Below are 22,171 nucleotides of genomic sequence, written 5' to 3'. Positions count from 1 at the left end.
ACACACACACACACACACACACACACACACACACACACACACACACACACACACACACACACACACACACACACACACACACACACACACACACACACACACACCTTTTTGTCCCCAACACTGACACTCAGCCAGCACAAAGCCTCACTGCTCTTCACAGCTGGTGAGCTTGTTGGTGGGTGTGGTCAAGTCTGCATCACCGAGGAGACACGTGCCATGGCAACACAGTTACCTAATAGGCTCCATTGCCATGGCAACTGAAGCGAGCTTGCTTTCTCAAGGGTAACACATCTTCAAGCTTTCCCTGTCCTGCAGTTGTGTGTCTTTCATGCCTTCTTCTCATTTCTTTCATCGTGGGGTTTCTTTGTCTCTCTGCGTTTTTTAGCTCGTCTCTCAGGGGCTTCAAAGATTTGGATTCTCCATGTAACAAATGCTTTCCTTGACATCTTGCCAGCAATTAGTGTCAGGGTGACAATCTACCAGTAATGGCTTGTACATAACAAACAGAAGCCACTGTATCTATTTATAAGTGTACTCCCTATGTCTCCATCTTTGATTAAGGTTGCTCAGTAAACATCCATTAGCTGGTGAGCAAAGTGTGTTGATATGTTTGCTTCACTGGGGGAAAGCCTTATTTTGGTGCCGTGCTTAATTCATGGACTCAGTGACTGGAGTAAAACACATTGGTGTTTCCATGGCAACTAAGTGCTGCACAATATTCGGCACAACAAAAGGATTAAAAACAAGACACTAGAGCCAAAAGACATTTCCTTGTAAACAAATCATGTCTTTTGGTTTTATATTCAACTATTAATAAATCTCACCTCCGAACTAGCGATAACATCGTAACAATATCTGCAGGGATTACATCATACAACACTTGAGTTTGAACAGGGTCTGATCTAACATTCATGTTAAGTTCAAAATGTTCACATAACAAACAAATCTTTCCTCAGATTGGATGAGCTGTGGCCTTACTCCCACGTCTGACCACGATGATGAATTTCATACATGAGGAGCACTTGCTCAGGTGAAAATGGGCAAGGGCTGAGCAGGCAGCAGATATCATGAGCAGCATGCAATGCTCTCCGTTCCTTTCCGCCTGACCTACATCAGGACCAGAAATAGCAGCACTCAGGTCTCTGCTTCCAATCCTTTTTTGCCATTTCATTGCTCCTGCCGCCACGCTCCAGACAGGAGGAGAGGAGGAGAGGAGAGGAGGAGAGGAGGAGAGAAGAGCCCGGCACAGAGGAGGAGGTTCACAGGAGCCCTGCTTTCTCATCACATCACTGAACTTTTGAACGCACGGAGCAATGCTTTGTAAGAACTGCCATAATGACTGACACTCAGCATAAAGAATTTCCAATTAACCCTTCTAATTGGTCAAAATATTTCAAGTGTGGCTTTGACTGCAGCAATACCAACAATGTCAGGAGTTTCCTCTTAAATGGAACCTAGTGCCTGTGTTTTCGTGTTCGTCTGCGGTACTTATACTCAGGCTGATGTAAAAAAGTGGGTCAGTGTTTAACATTTTATGGAAAAAAGATTTTACTTCCAAAAGATTTTTGGTGATTGTCGCTGACTATGGAAAAGCGGTAGACTTTGGGCAACCCTGTAAAGCACGCAAAACTAATTGAATCTATTTTTAAATCGGAAGAGGAAGCCCAATATACATCTGTGTTTGTTTAGTATTATTTAAGGGATTTGAGCAGCTGTGATGTCTATGTTCTGTTCTCATGTAGACAAAGGGAGATCGCTCTCCAAAAACTCTGGAACTGGAAAAACATGCCTGTAAATGTTTGCGGGGAATTCAGCTCTTTTGCAGGCCTGTGCGGGTAATTGCCTCGGTCAATGATACCCATCTATCCATGCTGTAATTACTTCCTGATGCAAAGGCCACAGAGCAATGAGCTGACCTCAGAAATCCTCCGCAGCATTAGCAGAAGGATTAATATTTCACACATGTCTAACTGTAAAGTAGACAGTTCCCTTACTCAGCCTTTGAGTCAATATGTATTCCCTTCTCTTTTATTTAGTAGGAGCCAGAGTCATGTAAGGACAAAAGTGGAGTGTCTTGTGTAAGGCACTTGCACATCCTGAAAACAATACTGTATGTTTAAAGAATTCTGCTTTAATTCCTCAGAGTGATGCCCTCATTTATTTTTCGAGTACAGTTGTCATGTTTATTCTTATATTGTTTCTAGCAAGATGACAGGTTCTGATACAGGAGAATAGAGCACATTTTGAAAAGAACATACAAAAGAAAAGCCAATAAATAGTGTGGATATTTTTGTTTTGAAACACTCACCTAAAATGGCAAGATTATGTTCAGATCCACACGCAATCTGTGGAGAAAAATATTTTAACTGTATAAAATGTAAGATAAAAGCAGACAATTTTACAATTGTTATATTCACAAAATACTTTACCACCATGGATACTGAGATGCTTTGTAACCAAATGTTCTCCAAAACCGAAATAAAATTCCATGTTTAAACAAAAAAGTAGGCTTCCAACTTTTATTCAGAACTGCATGGAAACGCAAATTACATGGGTAAAAAAAGATTCTGTAAATAAAAGCCCCACACAGCATTCTCAGAGAGCAGGGCAGAAACTATGACAGAAAACCTGGATCATTCATAAAAGCTAGAATAACCTGCACTAGTAATGCAACAGTCTTCAAGGCATTTATTCCAGTCCTTCTTAAGAGCACACTATTAAATAATGATCCTGAAACATGAGAGGGCGCTCTCTAGATTCCAGTTTAGATTGATAAAACATTGTTACTAGCAATACAAGTTCACTGAATTGAGTATATATCATTGCTAATGCAGTTTAAAGCTGCTATGATGAAGCAATGTCTTTGATCAAGCATAAAGCTGTAGCAAGCCATACATTAAAACAAATCCATTGAGTCCTGGACCCCTGACAGGTTTTAATTTGTAACTCCAATAGTGTTCATTGGCTTCATTAAAACGTGACAGTTTAATAAATATTGACTCAGTGGGTGTGTAAAGACGGTGTTATGAGGACCAACACTGTACGCTGGACTGAAAGATTCATAATCCCAGCGGCTAATCCATCTTGCCTTTAGCTTTACACGCGAGGTGACTACGCCTCGACATCGCCTGTGCTGCTGCATCATGTGTGCATTGAAGAAATGATCCAGAGATGCTCCCTGACATCCACTTAGGAAACAATCTCCAACAATATAGCTGCCATTTAGGCTTCAGCTAAACTGCTGCAATCCCAAGATGCTTTCGTATAATTGCCCTCGTGGGAGAAGAGATCTCCGCCTTCCCTAAATGTAAGTGGTACTTTGTATATGTGTGAGTGCTTTACACGATAGATGTAGAGATGCAAAACATTAGGAAGCTTTTCTCAGTGGGCTTGGCTCCCATTCACTCAAGACTGTTTTTCAACTAAAAACAACCCTCAGCTTTGTTTGTGGGCCTCTGTTGCCCCCTGCTGGACGGAATCACTTATTTTATACACCACGCGTGTGATGGCAATAACAATAGGATCCAACACAGTATATCTTCAAACCTGATTAGAATAAACATATGCAGGTGAAATAATTATGAAGATATTTATTTCTTAAGTAAATGTATAAATACAACCATTTAAAATGTTCCCAGTTAAAGCCCTCCATTGAAAGAACTAGTATACGTGTATGGGATAAATGTTTAGAAGTAACAGTAGGCCTACTCATACCTATTGTTACATTTTTATGTTACAATATTTGGTTATTATTGTTATTGATGCAAGCAGCATTTCAATGATGTAGCAGACAGAAGTAACTTTACTCATTTGATATACCACTAGGGGGCTTAATTAGCTTTATAACAGTGGGTTTTATTTCATAGGATCATTCTTGTTTTTTTAAGCTGTCACATAAATGAGTAAAAAAGTATAATATTGGCAAATATAAAGCATCGGAAACTTTAAATACTCAAGTGCAATATTAGTTCTTAAGGGTAAGAACTTGACTAAAGTATTCAAGTCACACCGCTGTACATTGTACATTATGAACAATTAGTACTATTTTATAAATGGAGTAGTCGACCCATGGTGTTGAGTCATTGTTACATTCATTGTAATAACATTCATAAACTCGAACATGTTTCTTACCAGCCCACATAGGTGACTTAGAGGTGAAAAATAGTGATCAATTGTACCTGTGTTGCTCCACAGAGGACTTTAACCTCTGCAGGGAGGCTCACCACAGTGTTCCCACTTCCTGCTGAAGGACCAGTCTTCTGCCGCTCTGCGTGGTGACAGGTTTGTCTGCCCAGCTGTCCATAATCTCCTCTGCCCCATGTGTACACTCTCCTGCTCTCTGAAATGAATAGGGACATTGTTCAGATATGGCAACTGTCCGTTAAATCTCAATAAAAACCTGTGAACATTGAAAACATAATATCTGTTATTGTGTTTAACCTGTTTGAGCAACAATGTGTGTCCAGCCGCTACACACGAGGACAACTTTCTCTCCACCCAGCAGGGAGCGCTTCACCAGAGTGGGAGAGGACAGGAAGGGCTCTGTGGAGGTCAGCTGGCCATGCTTGTTGCTTCCCCACAGAAACACATCTCCGTCTTCTGCACAGACACGACAGGAGAAACATCATTCTTCCTCAGCAGAAGCAGCCACAGAAAGGCAGTAATTGATTGTTGCCGTTCAACTAATTACAGACAGACATGATGTATGACCATGAAGTCGAGGACAACATGATCGTAGAACCTGAAACTCTGAATGCTCCCTCTGAGGAAGAACAGCACAAAAGGCTTTACATATCTGCTTTTAAATTATAGCCTTGCTTCTGTCCAGAAAGTACAATTATACACTTCCAATGCATCAATCAAAAGTTTTCCCTGCTGGAAGAGCTGCAGAGAACCCTTTCAAACTTAACTTGAACCGTGCGGTTTCCTATTGTCTTTGGTAAAAAATGTATTGCTGCCTTCATTGCCTAACTGCCTAATGCCTACAATCAAAATCACAATGCAAATCAAGCCTTTATTTGTATACCACGACATGCTATATAAAGTTGTTTCTTGTCTGTGTCAACAATCTTCAGCAAGTTGGGAGGGTAAACTTCCTTCCTGCAATGTCCCAGGTAATAAATTATCATTCTCCATAAGAGGTTGTACTTAGGCTTATTAAATCAAATGTGAATCGACAGCAGTATACATTTCGGGTGTCATACCTGTGAGGCACACACAGTGCGCTAAGCCAGCAGTTACCATGTGTACATTCTTCTGATCCAGACCTGCAACAGACACATTTATCAATCATCACTGAAATACATAAAAATATTCCTTTCATCAACTATTTATATTCAGTAGACCACTTACCTGGTACCAGAGAGGGCACCGTAGAGCTGAGGTGGGGGGGGACAGGCCGGGGGCTGAGTGCTCTCTTAGCGTGACTGCAGAGGCCAGTTCCCCACTGATATACACAGCCTGAGACTGAGGGTTGAACAGAACATTAGGCTGTGTGGATTGACTGCTTAATAAAAAACACTGGTGATGTTTTGGTGCCAGCTTACCTGTAACAGCTAATGAATGTCTGAGTCCTGCTGCTACACTCACTACTGGATCCTTCAGACTCTGAAAGCACACAGCACAGCAACATCTGCTTGGTAACTGATCATAAGGTTAAGTAAGTCTGTAGCAATTTGAGCTAATTTAGGATTGATTAAATAATGGTATGGCAAAAGAAGTGGTGATATTGTGATTTAAATGTGTAAAATATATACTGCTCATATGCTCACCTCAACAACCAGTAGATCTGCAGAGTGTGATACTGTTTTTCCAACACCTAGTTGTCCAAATGCATTGGAGCCACATGCCAAGACTCGACCAGAATCTGTCAGTTTGACCAAAAAAAAAAAAATCTTTATAAATAAAAAGTACTGAAATATTCAATATTTTTGGATGGGTGGTTTTAGGGTTTTATCTTTCATACCCATATTTAACCACACCCTGCTATGGATTCTGGGTAACTCCCTGAAGTGGTGCCTGGGAGGGGTGAAGCTAGTGTGCATGAGAGCCTTCCAGCTATTGCTGCTTTTTGGACAAACCTGATCACTTGGAATGTGAGTCTCATGCTGCATTTAAGTCGTGTGTGTGTGTGTGTGTGTGTGTGTGTGTGTGTGTGTGTGTGTGTGTGTGTGTGTGTGTGTGTGTGTGTGTGTGTGTGTGTGTGTAATACACAGAATGTATTACCCTCCAAACCTAAAATGTGGGTTGCATTAACCTAAAAAGTGGAGATAGCTGACATGAAAGTCTGTATTTTGTGCTTTTTCAGGCATGTCTGTATTATTAAGAAGTTCCAAGATGGATATGTCAGCGCTTGTAAAAACAATGACCTAATTATAATTTCAACCTGGATGTTAACATGAATGGTGTTTACAAGTGAGAGATTGATAATCAGAGTAACCTTCTTATGAAATGAATGCAGCATGATGAGTTTGTTGGTCTGTGAGAACTGTTCCTTGTTCCCCCTTACTGCCCTCTACTGTAACCTACTTGCATTACATTTTTTAATATCAAATTGTCACCTAATTGCATTATTGTAAATATCCAACCGTTCATTTTACCAACTGATCTGATTTTGCTATTGCAAATTATCACATAAAATAAATCTCTTTGTATGCATTTCTATTTCTCTCGGTCCCCTCTTATATAATGCAGCATGAGACTCACTCATATAAGGCTGCTCTGATATCTAGATCTTTAACTTGGGTAATGCCTAATGTTTTTTTTTCATGAAACTTATATGGCCCTTACCTAAGGAAGGGGATTAGCGCCACATGAAAACAAAAATCATAAATCAGAATTCTGAGAAAAAAGTCAGAATTATAAGATAATTTTTGTGTGGCCCTAATCCTCTTCCGTACTTACCCTTATGGCACAAGTAAGAGATCAACACATACTTAAATAAAAAAAGTTCTCACCAGTAAGACAAATTGTAAATTCCCAACCACAGGCTACTTTTGAGACCCTCTGAGTCAAGCTGGGGCAGATTTGCAGAGTTGTGATGTCTGCAATGTGGCCAAGTCCCAGCTGGCCTCTGTTATTCTGTCCGCACACAAACACCTCTCCATTCTCTGTTCGACACAAAAACACACAGAATATATTGCATATTCTTCTCTGTTAAAGTAGCATACCTATGGGAATCTCTACCAAGTGATCTGAAAATGAAGCACAATTGTAATGTTTTCATGTCTGAAAGAGAAACAACATTACCCTCTCTAGACCTCCCTGTACTATTTTTTTGTTTTTTAAAAGCCTCCTGTGAACAGGTGTTGGAAATTAACCTTTGGCTACAAATACCTACTACAGTATATCACTGATATTATATCACACTTAATGTCATTTCATGGCCTAACATGATCTCAGTAGGGCAGTTTCAGTCAGTTTGCTCGGTACTTTAAGTATATTTGAAGCTAATACTTTTCTACTTTTACTTGAGTAACATTTTCATTGTATTAATTGTACTTGTAACAGAGTATTCCTACACTGGTAGTTATAGTTTTACTTAAGAACAAGATCTGAGTACTTCTTCCACCTCTGCTCAACACAACACAACACATGTTTCAGTCTTGCAAGTAAGTAACAGCACAGTTGAGGAGCAAACGGTCAAATACCGGTGATAACCACGGAGTGTCCCCCGCCGCCGGTGAGAGTCCGTACCGCCTTGTGTTGTAGAGTAGTGATGTCGGAGAACCGGGGCTCCGGCTGGTCGTCCACATGTCCCTGTCCCAGCTGGCCGTAGCTGTTGGCTCCCTGACCGACACCACATTATGATAACCGTGTTAATATGACCGATAGTACTCCTGCCTTAACGTTAACCGAATCTTAACGGCTGTTCCTTGTCACTGCTCTTGTACGTTAGAGCTAGTTTGCTAACGTTAGCAAAAGTGCTACGTTAAAGTCCCCCAATGTAATGTCAGTGTGTCGTCGTTGAGTATTTTAGATACATCAAATATACGTTGAATCAAACAAACCTTTAACGGTGAAGTTAAATCACTTACCCAAGAGTGTAAACAAAACTCGGTCCTCGAATTCGTTTCCATGGAGAAATACCGTATACTGCATGGTTTGCGACACTGTCGTGAACCATGCTGCAGATATAGGTTTCTCATTTGTTTTCCTTCTCATTTCATAGTAAATAATAAAGACAATTTATATCTTACAATGACGTTTAACATATCAAAAGAGAACAGATAATAAAATACATATTTATGGCTAAAATTGAATGAATGTTGCACCTATATTTTAACCTGCTTAACTGTATGTCTTATTTCTCATGTTGCTTTAACTTGCATGGTTTTCTTTTTAAAAATACATATTTTATCAGCATTTTTCAACTGTGAGACTAAAGTATTACCTGGAAACCTGGACATAGATCACCAATCTTATTTTTATTTTGAATAGAAACTCCCCTTTGAATAGAAGACCCTTGCGACAATGGGATGTTATTCTTTCAACATTTAATTAAGATTACACAAACTATAACCTGAACTATTGTCATCACTATCAGCGTCCTCGCTGACATTCTGCATCTCAATGATGATCATCAGCCATCATTATCCATAACATAACCACCAATATGAGGACATTGAAAAGTACCAAGTCAAAAGGTAACAAACCATTTCACACGCTGAAGACACGATGCACATATAATTTATTTATTTGTCTCAATAATTATCCCACTTATAATGTCTATATTTCTTTACAGTACAAAAATAATGTTTTGATTTCAGGAGTACTACAATATAATCACTTTAAGAGGAGGTATTTCAAATCATCACTGTAAAAGGAAATAGGTTTTGGAACAAGGGACAAGTCCGTCGTAATCGATCAAGAAAACATTCTTATAACACCAGGTACATTTTATCATTTCCCTCAACAGCAGACAAATGGAAACATGATAGACAAACCAAAAGAATATAAACATGGTACATGTTATTCAAATCACTGAAGGGAGGAAGATGAAATGTTAAATGTGAAAGAAGTACAAAAAATTCACATGATATTATACAACAGCAAAGTTAACAATTGGATGAGGAAACCACATATGGGGCGAAGCCTGCGAGCTAGTTCAGGCAATCAACTCGAGCACTTATGCTGCATTCATACATAACGCCCCTTGCCACTCTACAACCAACCAAACGGAGTCTCCTTAATATGCCGCTCTATTTAACCTGCCAGATATCTCTCTATGCATTGCTTGCTGCTGCTTTGCTGCCCCACCACCACCCCAGCTTCCACCCCAGCTTCCACCTGTAGGCTCTGGGGGTTAGTTATTTAATCATCACTCATCGTGCTATGTATATCTGTGGAGTGATGAGGCCCGAGCCTAGACGCCAAACTCAACTATGCTGCTTCTAATAAACATGTTAAAGAAACACGTGAGTTTTCTGACTGAACTGCATTTATCACAGCTGGGGATGTTTTAAAAGGTTGCGTTGCCTGTTTGCAATACAGAAGCGGTTGTTGAGCTATTTAAAACCGAAGCAAAGCAATTTCTCAGGTTAAGCAGATCTTTGGGTTTGTGCAATTTACTGATTTCAGCAGCCAAACATACCTAATGTGTCTCTGTAAATTGTATAAGCCATATACCATGCAGTGAGGACAGCAGAGCTTATTGCCAAAAGCAGTACACATTCATTGTACTGAGGAAAGTCGATACAACAGAAGTATCTCTACAGCAGTGCTTGGGGTGGGGACACGGTGAGCGTTGATGGACTGTAGGTCATACACTTTAAAATATGTGCAGTCAGACTCCCAGCTGCTTGTTCAGCCGGCTGAGGGCGTCACCGACGATGTCAAGCTCGTGCCGAAGCTCCTCCACCACGCTGTTGATGCTGGGAGTGTCCTTCAGCACATCCACACTCTGGGTGTAAGGGTTGTATCGGACTGTGAAGGGACGCTTGATGGTCTTGGCAAACTCCCTAAAAAAACAAAACATCATCCATGTAAAAATATGAGGGAAATATTTGTATAATGTACATCTATCCGTGTAAGATACATCATTATGTACTATATCTTACTGAGAAACCAAGCTCACCTCATCTTGACTTTGGCCTCCTCAAAGCTGTCTGACACAAAGTACACATCCTGAAATGTTGTGATGATGCATTCTTGTTTGGATGTAACTTTGGGGTCAAAAGGCATTATCCTTGCCTTGCCTGAAAGTGCATGCTGTAAAAGAAAAACAGTGTTGGTATTGCAACCATTGTACCATTTCCATTGTTTCTCAACGGTTGTGTGTATTTCCTTTTATAATTTTGACAACAAGAATATATCACGCAGTTTACGCAAAATACGAAACTATAAAATATTATAACCCCTTTATCATGATATCGTATTGTTAGATTCTTGCCGAAACACAACTCTAGCTTTACCTTCAGCTCACTGATAGATGACAGCAGTCCTGCTCCATATGCTCGCAGCTGCCCTTCTTGTTTGCATAGGCCAAACTCCACCGTAAAGAAATAGCACTGTAACATAAGAGTGGAGAAAACAGAAACAGATATGACAATTATATTAGACTATATACATTTGTGAATAGGAAATTGAATTTGAATTTATCAGTGTCACTCACTGTGGCCAGCTTCTGAACAGAGTCATCTGAGGCCCCGAGGGAAGCGAGACCGATCTCCTGAGAGAACTGGGCGAAGCTGGGCTCTGCCAGCAGCGGGACGTGACCCAGCAGCTCATGGCATGTGTCCCTTAAACATTAAGACAAACTATTAGGACCAAAGGCTTTTATAAACATTGACATCCCTTATTTTAGAATATAGTACAGTATGTTACTCACGGCTCTGGGGTGTATAAGGGGTCGGAGCTGTGCCGCACATACTGGGTACAGTGGAAAACACGGAAGGCCAAACCAGCGAGGAAGTCACGAGGGGACAGATAACCAGCCACAGGCCTGATGGTGAATCCAGTGCGCTCTGAGAAGATGACACAGACGAGTGAGTGACTACATTTGAGCTGCGACGATTAGTGGATTGATTGATACAAATTACATTTTAAATTATTTTAAGCAAAACTTAAAAAAACGTACCCTTGAGGAAGCGTGACACATCTTCCAGTTGAGGAATGTTGTCCTCTCTAAATTCACAGTATTTGGACAACAGTGGCAGGTTCTTCAGGTATTCCCGGCAGGCATGGGTGGGGTACAACTTGTTGAGCTCCCTGTACACAACTCCCCACGTCTTCACTTCTTCCTCTGTGAACTCAATCCGAGAAATGGGATCCCCACTGCCACAATAGAGAATAATTCTATGAGTATCAAGTAAGAACTTCACAGATGTTCACAATAACCATTAGGATATACTAGATATACTCACTGTTTGTAGGCCATGGCGAGATCAGCAAAGTACTTTCGCCTTTTCCGGTAGACATTGTCCTTAAAACCCTGTTGCGGAGAGACATAGATGGATAAGAGAATGCTGCAAATGTAAGAAGTTTGCATTTTTAAATTTAACCAGTTGTCTGAATTGTGCTGACATACCGGATGATCCGCATCCAACTCAGAACCGTACATCAGGACACGGTTTGCACACTTGTCCAAATCCGAAATCTTCTTAGGAAACCAAGGTACGTTAGACATATCTGAAAAAAGAGGGAGAATAAAAATGTATCTTTTTGCGGATAGTACAGCCTAATGTAACATATTTGTAGTACAGTATATTCGGGATTTAATTTACCTTCCTCTTCTATACAGGAATTATCTGGAGGATTCATATCAACCACGTTCACATGGCTACTAAGCAGCTGGATTATTTCATTCAGTTGTTCGTGGTCGCTGTCGCAGTCCACAAAGATTTCAAACTCAGAGTTGCGTCTTTTGGATTTTCTGGACTCTATGTGTACAAGGTTGACATGGTTTTCCTGCAAGAAACATGGACAATCATTTTCGAGTTATCTACATTATGCTTTATTACACTGTACACCAAATAAGTGTATACATTCTTAAATTCACAGGAAGGAACCGGAAACAACTTTGTCCACACCTGGAAGAGTTTGAGCGCCTTTACTAGTCCTCCCACTTCATTCTTGAGGGAAAAGATGATTGTAGCTCTCCCTTTCTCTGATGTATTCTTTTTTTCAGTGTTTTCTTCAATTTTTGTGAAGGTGGATTTGTTTATCTGAAAAAAATAATGAAATACTTAGATTTCCATTTGAGTAACCGCACGAGATCATCCTCATTTAACAACCAACATTGGTCATCTGATAATTAACGGTTATTTTTTGTGCATATGTGAATACACCCACAAATGTATGGACAAAATATAACATTCTCCCCTGCTGCATAGTTTTGTTAACCCTTCATCAGTACAATTAAAGAGAAGTACACTGTTGCCTTATTTGGTTTTTACCTTACTTAATTGCAATGGGAAATAATTATAACACAGAATACATGAATCCATAACTTCAAATTAGTTAAGAGCATCTATAGCCAGCCAAAACATAAAATATGAACATCTTAAAGGACATGCAACACCCACAACAGGTAGCCTGTATTAAGTAGGGATCCCTAGAACTGCGGCACAAGTATCTAAATATTGTGTCCCCCTGATAATAAAACATGTTGTTTTCTTTACAATCATACTAATGACACAGGTATCATTCATGCATTATACACTTAGACACACGGTTGAGATTAGTGAGGCTCCCCACCCTCTCCTGTGTGTGTGTCAACACCTTGGACAGCGATCTCACGTTGAGGCATAATAGCTTTACGCACAATGTAATCCTGTATCACGTTTTAGACGCAGGACTGTGAAATGCCAAAAGCTCTTATACACTAATCACGTTTGATTGACTTCACCGTGTTCTAGTTCACTTTGGTCGTGTTATTCAGACAGACTTTATTCCTGTAATGCGCATCTTAGGCTCTTCAAATATAACATCTACACAGCCGGATAATGCTGACTTTTGGAAAAGCAGTGTTGAAATTCATTAATATGCTGCCTACCATATTCCGACGTTCGAGTATTGTGTAGACAGCGCGGCATGCCAGATTTCGGTGGAGCCCTGTCAGTATTGCCGAAAACATTATGGACGCTCCAGGGTCAACTCTTTGCGTCTCGGTTTAACGAAGATGAGCTTGTCTGTCTCAAAGAATCGCCTTACTTTAATCTCATTTACACAGCGGGGAAGCCTATTATTAACCCCCTGCATGTTGAGATCTGACCAGACATTTGGCAGCATTTAATCAGCGCAGCGCGCAGGTCTGCAAAGTGAGATGATTTTACGCACAGACGTTTTATCAAATCGTTATCGTTAAACAGTCCCTCTACTTTTTTTAAATCACTGGACAGCTTTGGATGTCTTTTCAAAGTCCCTGTAATTATTCAAAATTGTAATCATAAGTAAGCCTTCTTACAGCCGTTTAATCAAACAATTATTTCCTATCCTTATTTCGTTTTCGACCAAATGCAATTCGAAGGCCTAAAAACAATTAATACATAATTTCATGTAAAGTTTAATATCAATACAAGTTCGCAACTAAACACGTTTGGGTGTTTTCGTCTCAGACTCTATGTTCTTAAAGTTTATGTGAGTATACCTTCAAATGGTAAGTCTCCTGTCACGTCCTTTTTCGTGTGCGCTGCTGGTTGGCAATTTATCTTTTATCTCTTCCGTCCTTCATGTGAAAATCAGTGAATGGTGTATATTGAGCATTAAACAGTCTTTCATGTCATGCAGTTTGGAGGTTTGCAGCTTTAAACCTCTTAACCCTTTGACGCAAACCCCACTATAACAAAACAGCTTAACTTAATCTGCGCTGACGAGAAAGTGAAGGCTTATTCATTAAGACGCCCTCTTAAAAAAAAAGTCACATGCGAGAAATGTGACCTTCTCAGGTAGCACGAAAACATGATATATTTGTTATCGAAGGTCTTACCTCATTGTTCAGCAGTTTTTCTTCTAAACCAATGTTCATGGAGTCAAAAGATCTTCCTCTACGTGGTCCTTCGTTTTTGTTTGAGTACATGTTAAAGTGATGCTCGGTTAGTCGCCTTTTTATGTATTTCTTGCAGGTGGAATAACCCTCGCTATGTAAAGTGGGATATGTACCCGCGAAGCAGCGGGCTTTGCTATTTAACCACAGAGGGAAACAGGAGGGGGCAATAATCTCACCCACTGCAGCAAATGGAAAAACAGCGCAGGTTTCACGTCACAAGGGACATTTTTTTTAATTGTACATTAAGGCCTGAAATAGCTTCAATGAGAAAATGAAATTCTTGTTTTATGAGATAATAACACATCCAATATAAATGTTTTTATAAGATATGTCAATGTGTTTCTAAACAAATATAAGTTTTTATGCAGACCTGATAATTCACTGTGGACTCATGTTGGCACAAGCAGTCAATAATCCTTGTTTGTTGACACCTTGAGACTATGAAAAGGTCAAGGTTTAACGGGATTTAAGCATAGCCTTCATTGTACAGTGATCAAAACATTTCAAAATCCTCTGACTGTAAGCACCTCTGGGTTTTTGTCCACATAACACAAATAGTCTGCATGTTTTCTTGTCTTAAACACCGTGAATCCTTTTAATAAGCTCAGGACAATCAGTGGAAAGAGCTTTAGAGGCCACTGCAAGCAGAATCAAAATGAGGGTGCCCTGTACTTAAAGAGGCCTCATTACTTTAAACAGATAACACCACTGTTCCCTATAAGCCCAGTCCCCTCATAAGAAGAGCAGGTGTGATGTCTTTGTCTTTCAGTCAGTGTGTTTAGCTTCTCACAGCTCTAATGAAAACATGTGGCTGATGCACATGCAGTGTGTCTCAGGTGGTCCTGTCCTGTGTCACTCGTGACATGGACTGATGCTTTACACAACAAAGGAGGCAGTGAAGAGGACTTCCGCCTCCAGGTACTGAATCTAGATCTACTCTCAGATGTTGTGTTAGACAGTAGCAAGGCCCAGCTTTAATTATGAAGCCATGTTTCAGAATAGTGAAGCATTGTTAACTTATGTTGGCCTCCATTTTGTTGATGTTTTGGTCACTTAAAATACATCGTCTCGCACCGTTAATAACAGAGAAATCCTTCTTCTTTGGTACAAAGGGCCCCTTCAACAGTCGACCTCTCTTTAACATCAGCAAAACATGAGAGCACATGTTTACTGGATTGTTATCTTAGCCGTTTATCACCTCCACCTACGGAAGGCAAAAAATTCTGCTTCAATATGCAAACACAATATACACTAACTCGGCGACAAGACACAACCACGAGTTTGCAATAATGACTCCAAAAAACAATCATGTACTATCACAAAGTGATCTTTTAAAACATAAACTGGCACCCAACAGTTATTCACTTTCTGACATTTTTGCATCACGGTAATTATTATGGCTGAAACTATTTTACGTTTAATTGACCGGTTGATAGATATATAATAAATTTGCAACTTCATTCTTAATTGATCAGGTCAAATGAAAACTCAAATATTCTCAGGTTTAGTCGTTCCATTTTTGTATTTGCTATATAATAATTAACTGAACATTAATTTCTGCACTATTGGTTTGACAAATAAAACAATTTGAAGACATCAACACTCACCACAAATTGTGATGTTCATTTTTGACTTTTCTGATATTTAATAGACTAATCGGTGAATCTGTTGATTGAAAAAGATAACTGTACAAAAATCAATGTTGTTAATCATCAATGAGAACATTTAATTGCAATGCTAACAATAATAATAATGATCATTTGCTGTTCATTCACCTAAGAATATGCAAGTGAACGTCTCAAGCGTTAACTATGCTGCTGCTGCTGCTGCCTAAAGCAAACACGCTGCAGACCTTATAGACACGTTAACACAGTGACTAATACATGGAAGAGGTTGAAATGTTTTTACAGGAATGGGTATTGTAGCATATAACCAAGGAGAGAGAAAAGGCCGGGGAGAGGACAATGCCTACTGACCGTATGGCCGTGGTATTGTTAGTGATTCAGTAATGAAGGGTTGCTTTCAGGACGCCTCCACTCAGCAGCATCATAAATATGTTTGCACTTTTATGTCGCACATGCTCTGGTCTTTGATCCTCTCACCCTCTTGACAGCTCCTGGATCAGATCTCCTTCATTTGATGTCAGTCGCCCAGGTTTTCAAATCAAGCATTTTATCTGTTATGTTCTGCAAGACACTTACTCTTATATTATTTATTTTGTTATATAAATGTGTATTTAAACAGTAATGACTCTTTTTGATAACGATGTGATCTTCAGTAATTGAAGCAGATGTTTTGAGATGCTTTAAGACAGGGGTCAGAGAGTGCAACATGAATAAGATGTCTAGATGTCTCTTTGTGGGTCTCTCGTCTGACATGACATTATGTGGATGGTGGTCTCTGGATAATTAGCTTTAAGGATGAGAAACTATAGCTGAACCAGCTATTAAAACATTCTCAAAGGGAAAAACATGCTTTGTTGTCACCACTGGTTTATTTAACCAAAAGCTAAATATTCTTCCCCATTATATTCTATACATTTTGCCAAAACTACCTTACAAATTCAAAATATCTTAAGTTAATTGTGTTCTTTAAATATTATTTTTTGTATCTTTATCAAAAGACATGTGCATGAACTGTCAACAAAGTCTGCCTTAGTTAAAGCTGCACATACAGTATTGATTACTTGATCCTCTTGATGAAGCTCTACGTGCTCTCCTGCAGTGAGACAATGAGAGTACTCAATTCATTCACACATGTCATTATACATGATCTACTTTCGAGGAAAAACAGCCATGGAAAGGCTGCCTCTAATGCTCCCATGAATTCTAAAATATAAACAAAATGTTCTAAAACATTGCAAACACCCTTATTTCTAATCTCTTTCTGTGTGTTTTTGAAGATGCTGCGTGCGATCGTGAGGGCTTCAGCGTGTCGGCCAGCCTGTCCCAGTCCTGTTCACTTCAATCACAGGGATTTACTCTCAGAGTCTGAGCATCAAGCTGCAAGAGATCTCTCTGGCTAATCTCACCCCTGGTACTTCCTGGAGTTCAATGACCGCATGAAGGCGATACACAGGGTTGGCAGCATGTCCTTTACCCCCGCCCCTCAACAACGCCCACCACAATAACCGAAGCAGAGACGCGCACCATCTCCCCCGCTTCATCACCATGCCTACGTCAACCACCTCCCCCTCATCCCCCCTTCAAGACAGCATCTGCTGTCTCCGAAGCCTGATAAGCATGTGTATGTACAAAACGCAGCAAACTCTAACTGATATGTGCTGGGTCCACTCCAGGCTCAAGGGCATATGGCACTCTCAACTCTTTCCAGGAAAAGCCGGGGCCCTGCCTGCCAGTAGCTTTGCCGATATCTGTGTTGATAGGTAATAGATTAAGAGCGGTGAATCAGCTTAGAAACAGGAAGCGCTCAAACGTTTGTGTGAGTTTATCAAATTTAGCAGTGATCCCATGTCAGCCACAGCTTGTCACAAAAAATCTGATTGATAGTGTATTTAACGAACTTAAACTAGCTTTATTAAATGTCAGGTCTTTGGCAGGAAAAACATATTTAATCAATGATTTTATCACTGAGCACTATCTCGATTTTATGTTTTTAATGGAAACTTGGATTGAACAAAATAACAGTGCAGTTGTTCTTATCGAATCAACCCCTCCCAACTTTAGTTTTATGAGTCAGGAAAGAATGCATAAGAAAGGAGGTGGAGTTGCTATTTTGTTCAATGATTCCCTTCAATGCAGGAAGACATGATCTTATGGGAACTTTGCTTCTTTTGAATATGTGGCCCTTCAGCTGAAATGCTCCTCTCGAGCTCTGTTCCTAAATATCTAGTCATGGACTCTGACCTGAGTTTCAACAGTCACATTAAAACAGTTACTAAATCAGCTTACTATCACCTAAAGAATATATCTAGGATTAAAGGACTAATGTCACAGCAGGATTTGGAAAAACTTGTCCATGCTTTTATCTTCAGTAGACTGGACTACTGCAATGGTGTCTTTACAGGTCTCACTAAAACAATCTATTAGAAAGCTGCAGCTGATTCAGAACGCCGCTGCTCGAGTCCTCACTAACACTAAGAAAGTGGATCACATCACTCCTGTTCTGAAGTCTTTACACTGGCTTCCTGTGTGTCAAATAATAGATTTCAAAAATACTGCTGCTGGTTTGTAAAGCATTGAATGGTTTAGGCCCAAAATACATTTCTGACCTCCTGCTAAATTATGAACCATCCAGATCTCTCAGGTCTTCAGGGACTGGTCAGCTTTATGTCCCCAGAGTCAGAACTAAACATGGAGAAGCAGCGTTCAGTTATTATGCTCCAAATATCTGGAACAAACTCCCAGAAACCTGCAGGTCCACTGCAACTCTGACTACTTTTAAATAGTAACTTTTATTCATGTATTTTTTCTTTTAATGTTTATTTTATTATCTTTGCTTTTTAATGACTGTTTTTAAATGCCATTTTCTTAATATTTTTTCATTTTTGTAAAGCACTTTGAATTGCCTTGTGTTGAAAGGTGCTATATAAATGAACTCGCCTTGCCTAATAAACTGCCCACCATGAGCATTACAACGTATTAAAACTTCACTACATGTCACTGGCATTTAAGAAATCCAGACTCAAGTAATGACATTCACACTTTCTACTGTAATTGCAGATACATATTAAAAAATAAGTCTTACAACAGTGAAGCTTTTAGATATATTTACAGATAAGAAAAACAGAAAAAAACATATTTTCTTTCTAATTTAAAAATAGAAATTGTTTGCAAAGATTACTCGATTAATCAATAAGTCAACTACTCAAAGAATTGCATGTTTGGTGTGTAATATTTAAAGAAACAATTTAATGTGAACATTCTCTGTTTGTTTTTTGTACTTCTCTATGATATTTATATCTTTAAATAGTAGACAAAACAAGACACACACATTTCTACACTTAACTGTCATTTTATGAACAAACAACTGAACGTTTATTGAAAAAAGTAATCACTGTAATAATCACTAAATAAAATAATAATCAGTTCCTAGTTTACATGCAAATCCTAAATTAGCCAAAACCAAACTAATACAACACTATGACAATACCTAAGTATGTCCCTTTCATATATACAAAATAGGGCAGTTATACATTTTTCAACATCAGATATTACATTTTACACACTTTACTTTTTTTTTTTAATCAAACAATTTGGTGGTTCTAATTGAGTGCATTTTCGGTCTTTCTTTCCGCTGCACACTGGTGTTATTTGAATTTCCAGAGACTTCAAGGTTTTCTAATAGCACTTCATCAATAGAGTTGCGTCTTTCAGCTTATCCTGAGCCTTGTTTGAACAACTAACTAATCAGAGCAGTGAATGGTCTGCTTACGTACACTTCCTGTGGCAGCACTACATCTCTTTAATTAGCTCCATTTCTTTCATTGCAGAACAAACAACAGCATATGCCGCTTGGTGACAGGCGTCAGCGGTACACAAGGACAGGACAGGATAGAGCTGTGCCCGTAAACACCTGCCACATTCAAAATAGAAACATGATATGCAAAAAAAAAGCCAGTGTTAAAGAAAAAAAGGGGTCATTGAAAGTTTTCTACATTTCAACTGAAAGGCTTTCCCTTGCACTTTAGATACGCATTGGTCGGATGATAATTCGAAAGTCATGTTACGTTTTACATTTAATCTCCTAACACTTTATGATTTCTTCAATACAAGCAATTTGCAAATCATTTTAAAAAAGAAAGTCAGTTTTATGGAGCAGTTATTTCTTTTAAAAACATGTACATGGATCTATTGTTACATTACATTTCAATTCTGTTACCACAGAGTTTTGCTTACAAACTCTTACTATCTACAAGTTATCTTCAATAATGAACACATAAAACATACACCCACAAATAGGAATAGTGATTATAATAAGTAATTAATATACAATATAATAATAATAAATAATATTAATATATTAATAATTAAATTAATTATTTTTATAGTCATTTAATTTTATACACAACATATCTTTCAGTTGTTATGTATAGGCAAACATGAGATTAATACAGTTATGAAAATAACTTGGCGTAAAAGAGTGTTGGTGACGAAGGGGGGAAAATGTCCTGCTATTGACAAAGGTTGTACTCTACATCGTGTCCTTGCTGTATAGTTTATTGTAACAACATCCTAACAGATACGGTGGTTGAAGAAGCAGAACCGGAAGTTAAAGCAATGCAAACACAAACGTCACCGCCTCACTTTTTCACGCGCAGAAAACGTCAGTGTCTTTGATATTCTGTGTTCAGGAAGAGGAAAGTTTCATTGTGATTCTGTTGACAAGAGATAGAAAGCCAGGGGAACTCAGGAAATGAGGAGAAGGGGGCTTTGATTGCACCCAACAGCATCATGTGTCTTTATTAACACGCCTTGGCCAGGTGGTTGTGAATAGGCCGGGCCTTGGAATCAAAGGAGAGAGGACGTGGCGTTGCACATGCATTCTTCATCCCTTCATTATCCCTCCTCCTCTCCCAGCAACAGGTATTAAATCAGCGTCAGGGCCATTTTACACACTCAAGAGGTGTTAACATGGATTATCAAGCCTTCACAAAATAACACCTTGGAAATATCAATCTAAATGTCAGGGTATGACTGAAGAACGCTTGAGAAGCCCAACAAAATATAAGAAAACATTCTTGTGTGACTGTTTTCCCTGATGAGACTTGATCCCAGGTTAGCCTGTTCAAACAGAAATGTATATTACCTATAAAATTCCTTTTTGAACCTTATTAAAATGTTCAAACACAAGATATGTATGAGCTTCATGGCTACATCATGCAATCATTTGTGAAATATTCTTTCCAGTTTACATAAGAGCTTGTACCGGATGTGAATTTTCTAACAAAATTCTGAGACAAAAATAGAACACATTTCACTGTAAGGCAAAATGTCAGCGAACAGCGAGTTGTGTGGGCAAACTGAAAAATAAGTAACTGACATCCAGCATCAGCGTCAGACAGCCCTGATACGCCTCAGTGCCTTTGATGTGAATAAAGCACTGAGTTTCTGCATGGAGTCAGGTCATATCAAGTTACTGTGAAGAATGGCAGACTGACAATGAAGTTTGGCAGGGAAGCAGGAAACATCCGGTCTTCATCCTGATCTCTGTGACATGACACGCCCGGGAGCCCGGCCTGAAGACGGAGCCACCCAACAAAGTTTAAGTCACTGGCCCCGACCAACCTTGAAAGGCCAAACATGATTACATCTACATCGCTCTAGCCATTTACAGAACAAACAGGACATGACTCGCAGATCAGGGCACCAGCCACCTATGTGCTTTACACGTCTAGTCAAGGTTCAGATCGTGTCTGGAGAAAGCAGGATTAAATAAGACAGTTTTTTTCCCATAGGAGGATCTCTCTCAAGCCCTATGACCATCGCGGGATTTCCATTATAAAGAGTGTTCTACATATCAATCCAAGCTTTAATTAAAAAGCTGCTATATTCACAGAGCCTTCTTAAGCTTGCTGGAAATGCGCAGGTTGCCCTGCTCTTCTCCATGAGTGGGCGAAACGGTGCATTTGGAAACCAAATGAGCTCGTTGTTGCCAGGCTCGAGCCTTTCATCTCCTTTTATTGTCGTTACCGAGTGACTGTCACCCTCTGGTAAACACTTGATGTGTCATCAGCATTAGTACCATTACTCATATGCTTGGAAAAGTGACTCAATACAAGGTCAATGCACTTTTATCTTGTATAGAAATATACATGTTCCTCGTTAAACAAAGCATGAAGAAATAATAACAGCCTGTGATTGATGTGTTTAATGATCGACCTATTTTTGGTTAAAGATGTCATATAAAAAGCTGCAGTGAAGATTGATATGGTCTATGTCTGACAGACACTATAATGAGAACAGAAAAATATACAGCCAAAACAATACTATCATTGTATGTAATTTAATGTAAAATATACAAACTGTTTACTGAACCGGTGTTCTGTGGAGTACCAGAACAAAGGGATAACATGTAATTGTTTTAGATGTTAATTTGTAGATATTGTCATAGACCAGTTAGAGCACATTGTTTATGGGAATGAAATCATTTCAATTTTGAGTTAACCATTTTTTGAAATGTGTTTTATGTCTTCTATATATTTATATTGCTGCCAAGGCACAC

At 39.2% G+C, this 22,171-nt stretch overlaps 2 protein-coding genes across 3 annotated transcripts; both read right to left on the bottom strand.

Annotated features, from left to right (window-relative positions):
• Positions 1 to 1,689: 1,689 nt before the first annotated feature.
• Positions 1,690 to 8,109, bottom strand: LOC104964501 (secretion-regulating guanine nucleotide exchange factor). The gene is made up of 10 exons (XM_010793301.1): positions 8,037 to 8,109; positions 7,650 to 7,788; positions 6,957 to 7,109; positions 5,772 to 5,866; positions 5,547 to 5,607; positions 5,353 to 5,466; positions 5,205 to 5,267; positions 4,441 to 4,599; positions 4,179 to 4,339; positions 1,690 to 2,345 (listed from the first exon to the last, which is right to left on the bottom strand). Exons 1-10 carry the CDS (start codon positions 8,076 to 8,078, stop codon positions 2,190 to 2,192), a joined length of 1,143 nt encoding a protein of 380 aa, XP_010791603.1. The 5' UTR covers positions 8,079 to 8,109; the 3' UTR covers positions 1,690 to 2,189.
• Positions 8,110 to 9,357: 1,248 nt separating this feature from the next.
• On the bottom strand, positions 9,358 to 14,017 carry tph1a (tryptophan hydroxylase 1 (tryptophan 5-monooxygenase) a). 2 transcript variants are annotated; one of them, XM_010793302.1, is made up of 11 exons: positions 13,928 to 14,017; positions 12,030 to 12,164; positions 11,724 to 11,907; positions 11,528 to 11,628; positions 11,364 to 11,431; positions 11,078 to 11,274; positions 10,829 to 10,964; positions 10,613 to 10,739; positions 10,413 to 10,508; positions 10,076 to 10,209; positions 9,358 to 9,959 (listed from the first exon to the last, which is right to left on the bottom strand). In XM_010793302.1, the coding sequence occupies exons 1-11, from the start codon at positions 14,015 to 14,017 to the stop codon at positions 9,785 to 9,787; spliced, it is 1,443 nt and encodes a 480-aa protein (XP_010791604.1). In that variant the 3' UTR covers positions 9,358 to 9,784. The 2 variants fall into 2 exon arrangements, with proteins under 2 accessions (XP_010791604.1, XP_010791605.1); XM_010793303.1 differs by lacking the exon at positions 13,928 to 14,017 and adding an exon at positions 12,995 to 13,039.
• Between the last annotated feature and the right edge of the window lie 8,154 nt (positions 14,018 to 22,171).

Source organism: Notothenia coriiceps, unplaced genomic scaffold (genome assembly GCF_000735185.1).
Source record: "Notothenia coriiceps isolate Sejong01 unplaced genomic scaffold, NC01 NC01_scaffold00037244, whole genome shotgun sequence".
Lineage (NCBI taxonomy): Eukaryota > Metazoa > Chordata > Actinopteri > Perciformes > Nototheniidae > Notothenia > Notothenia coriiceps.
This window is presented reverse-complemented; position numbering and strand designations above follow the sequence as displayed.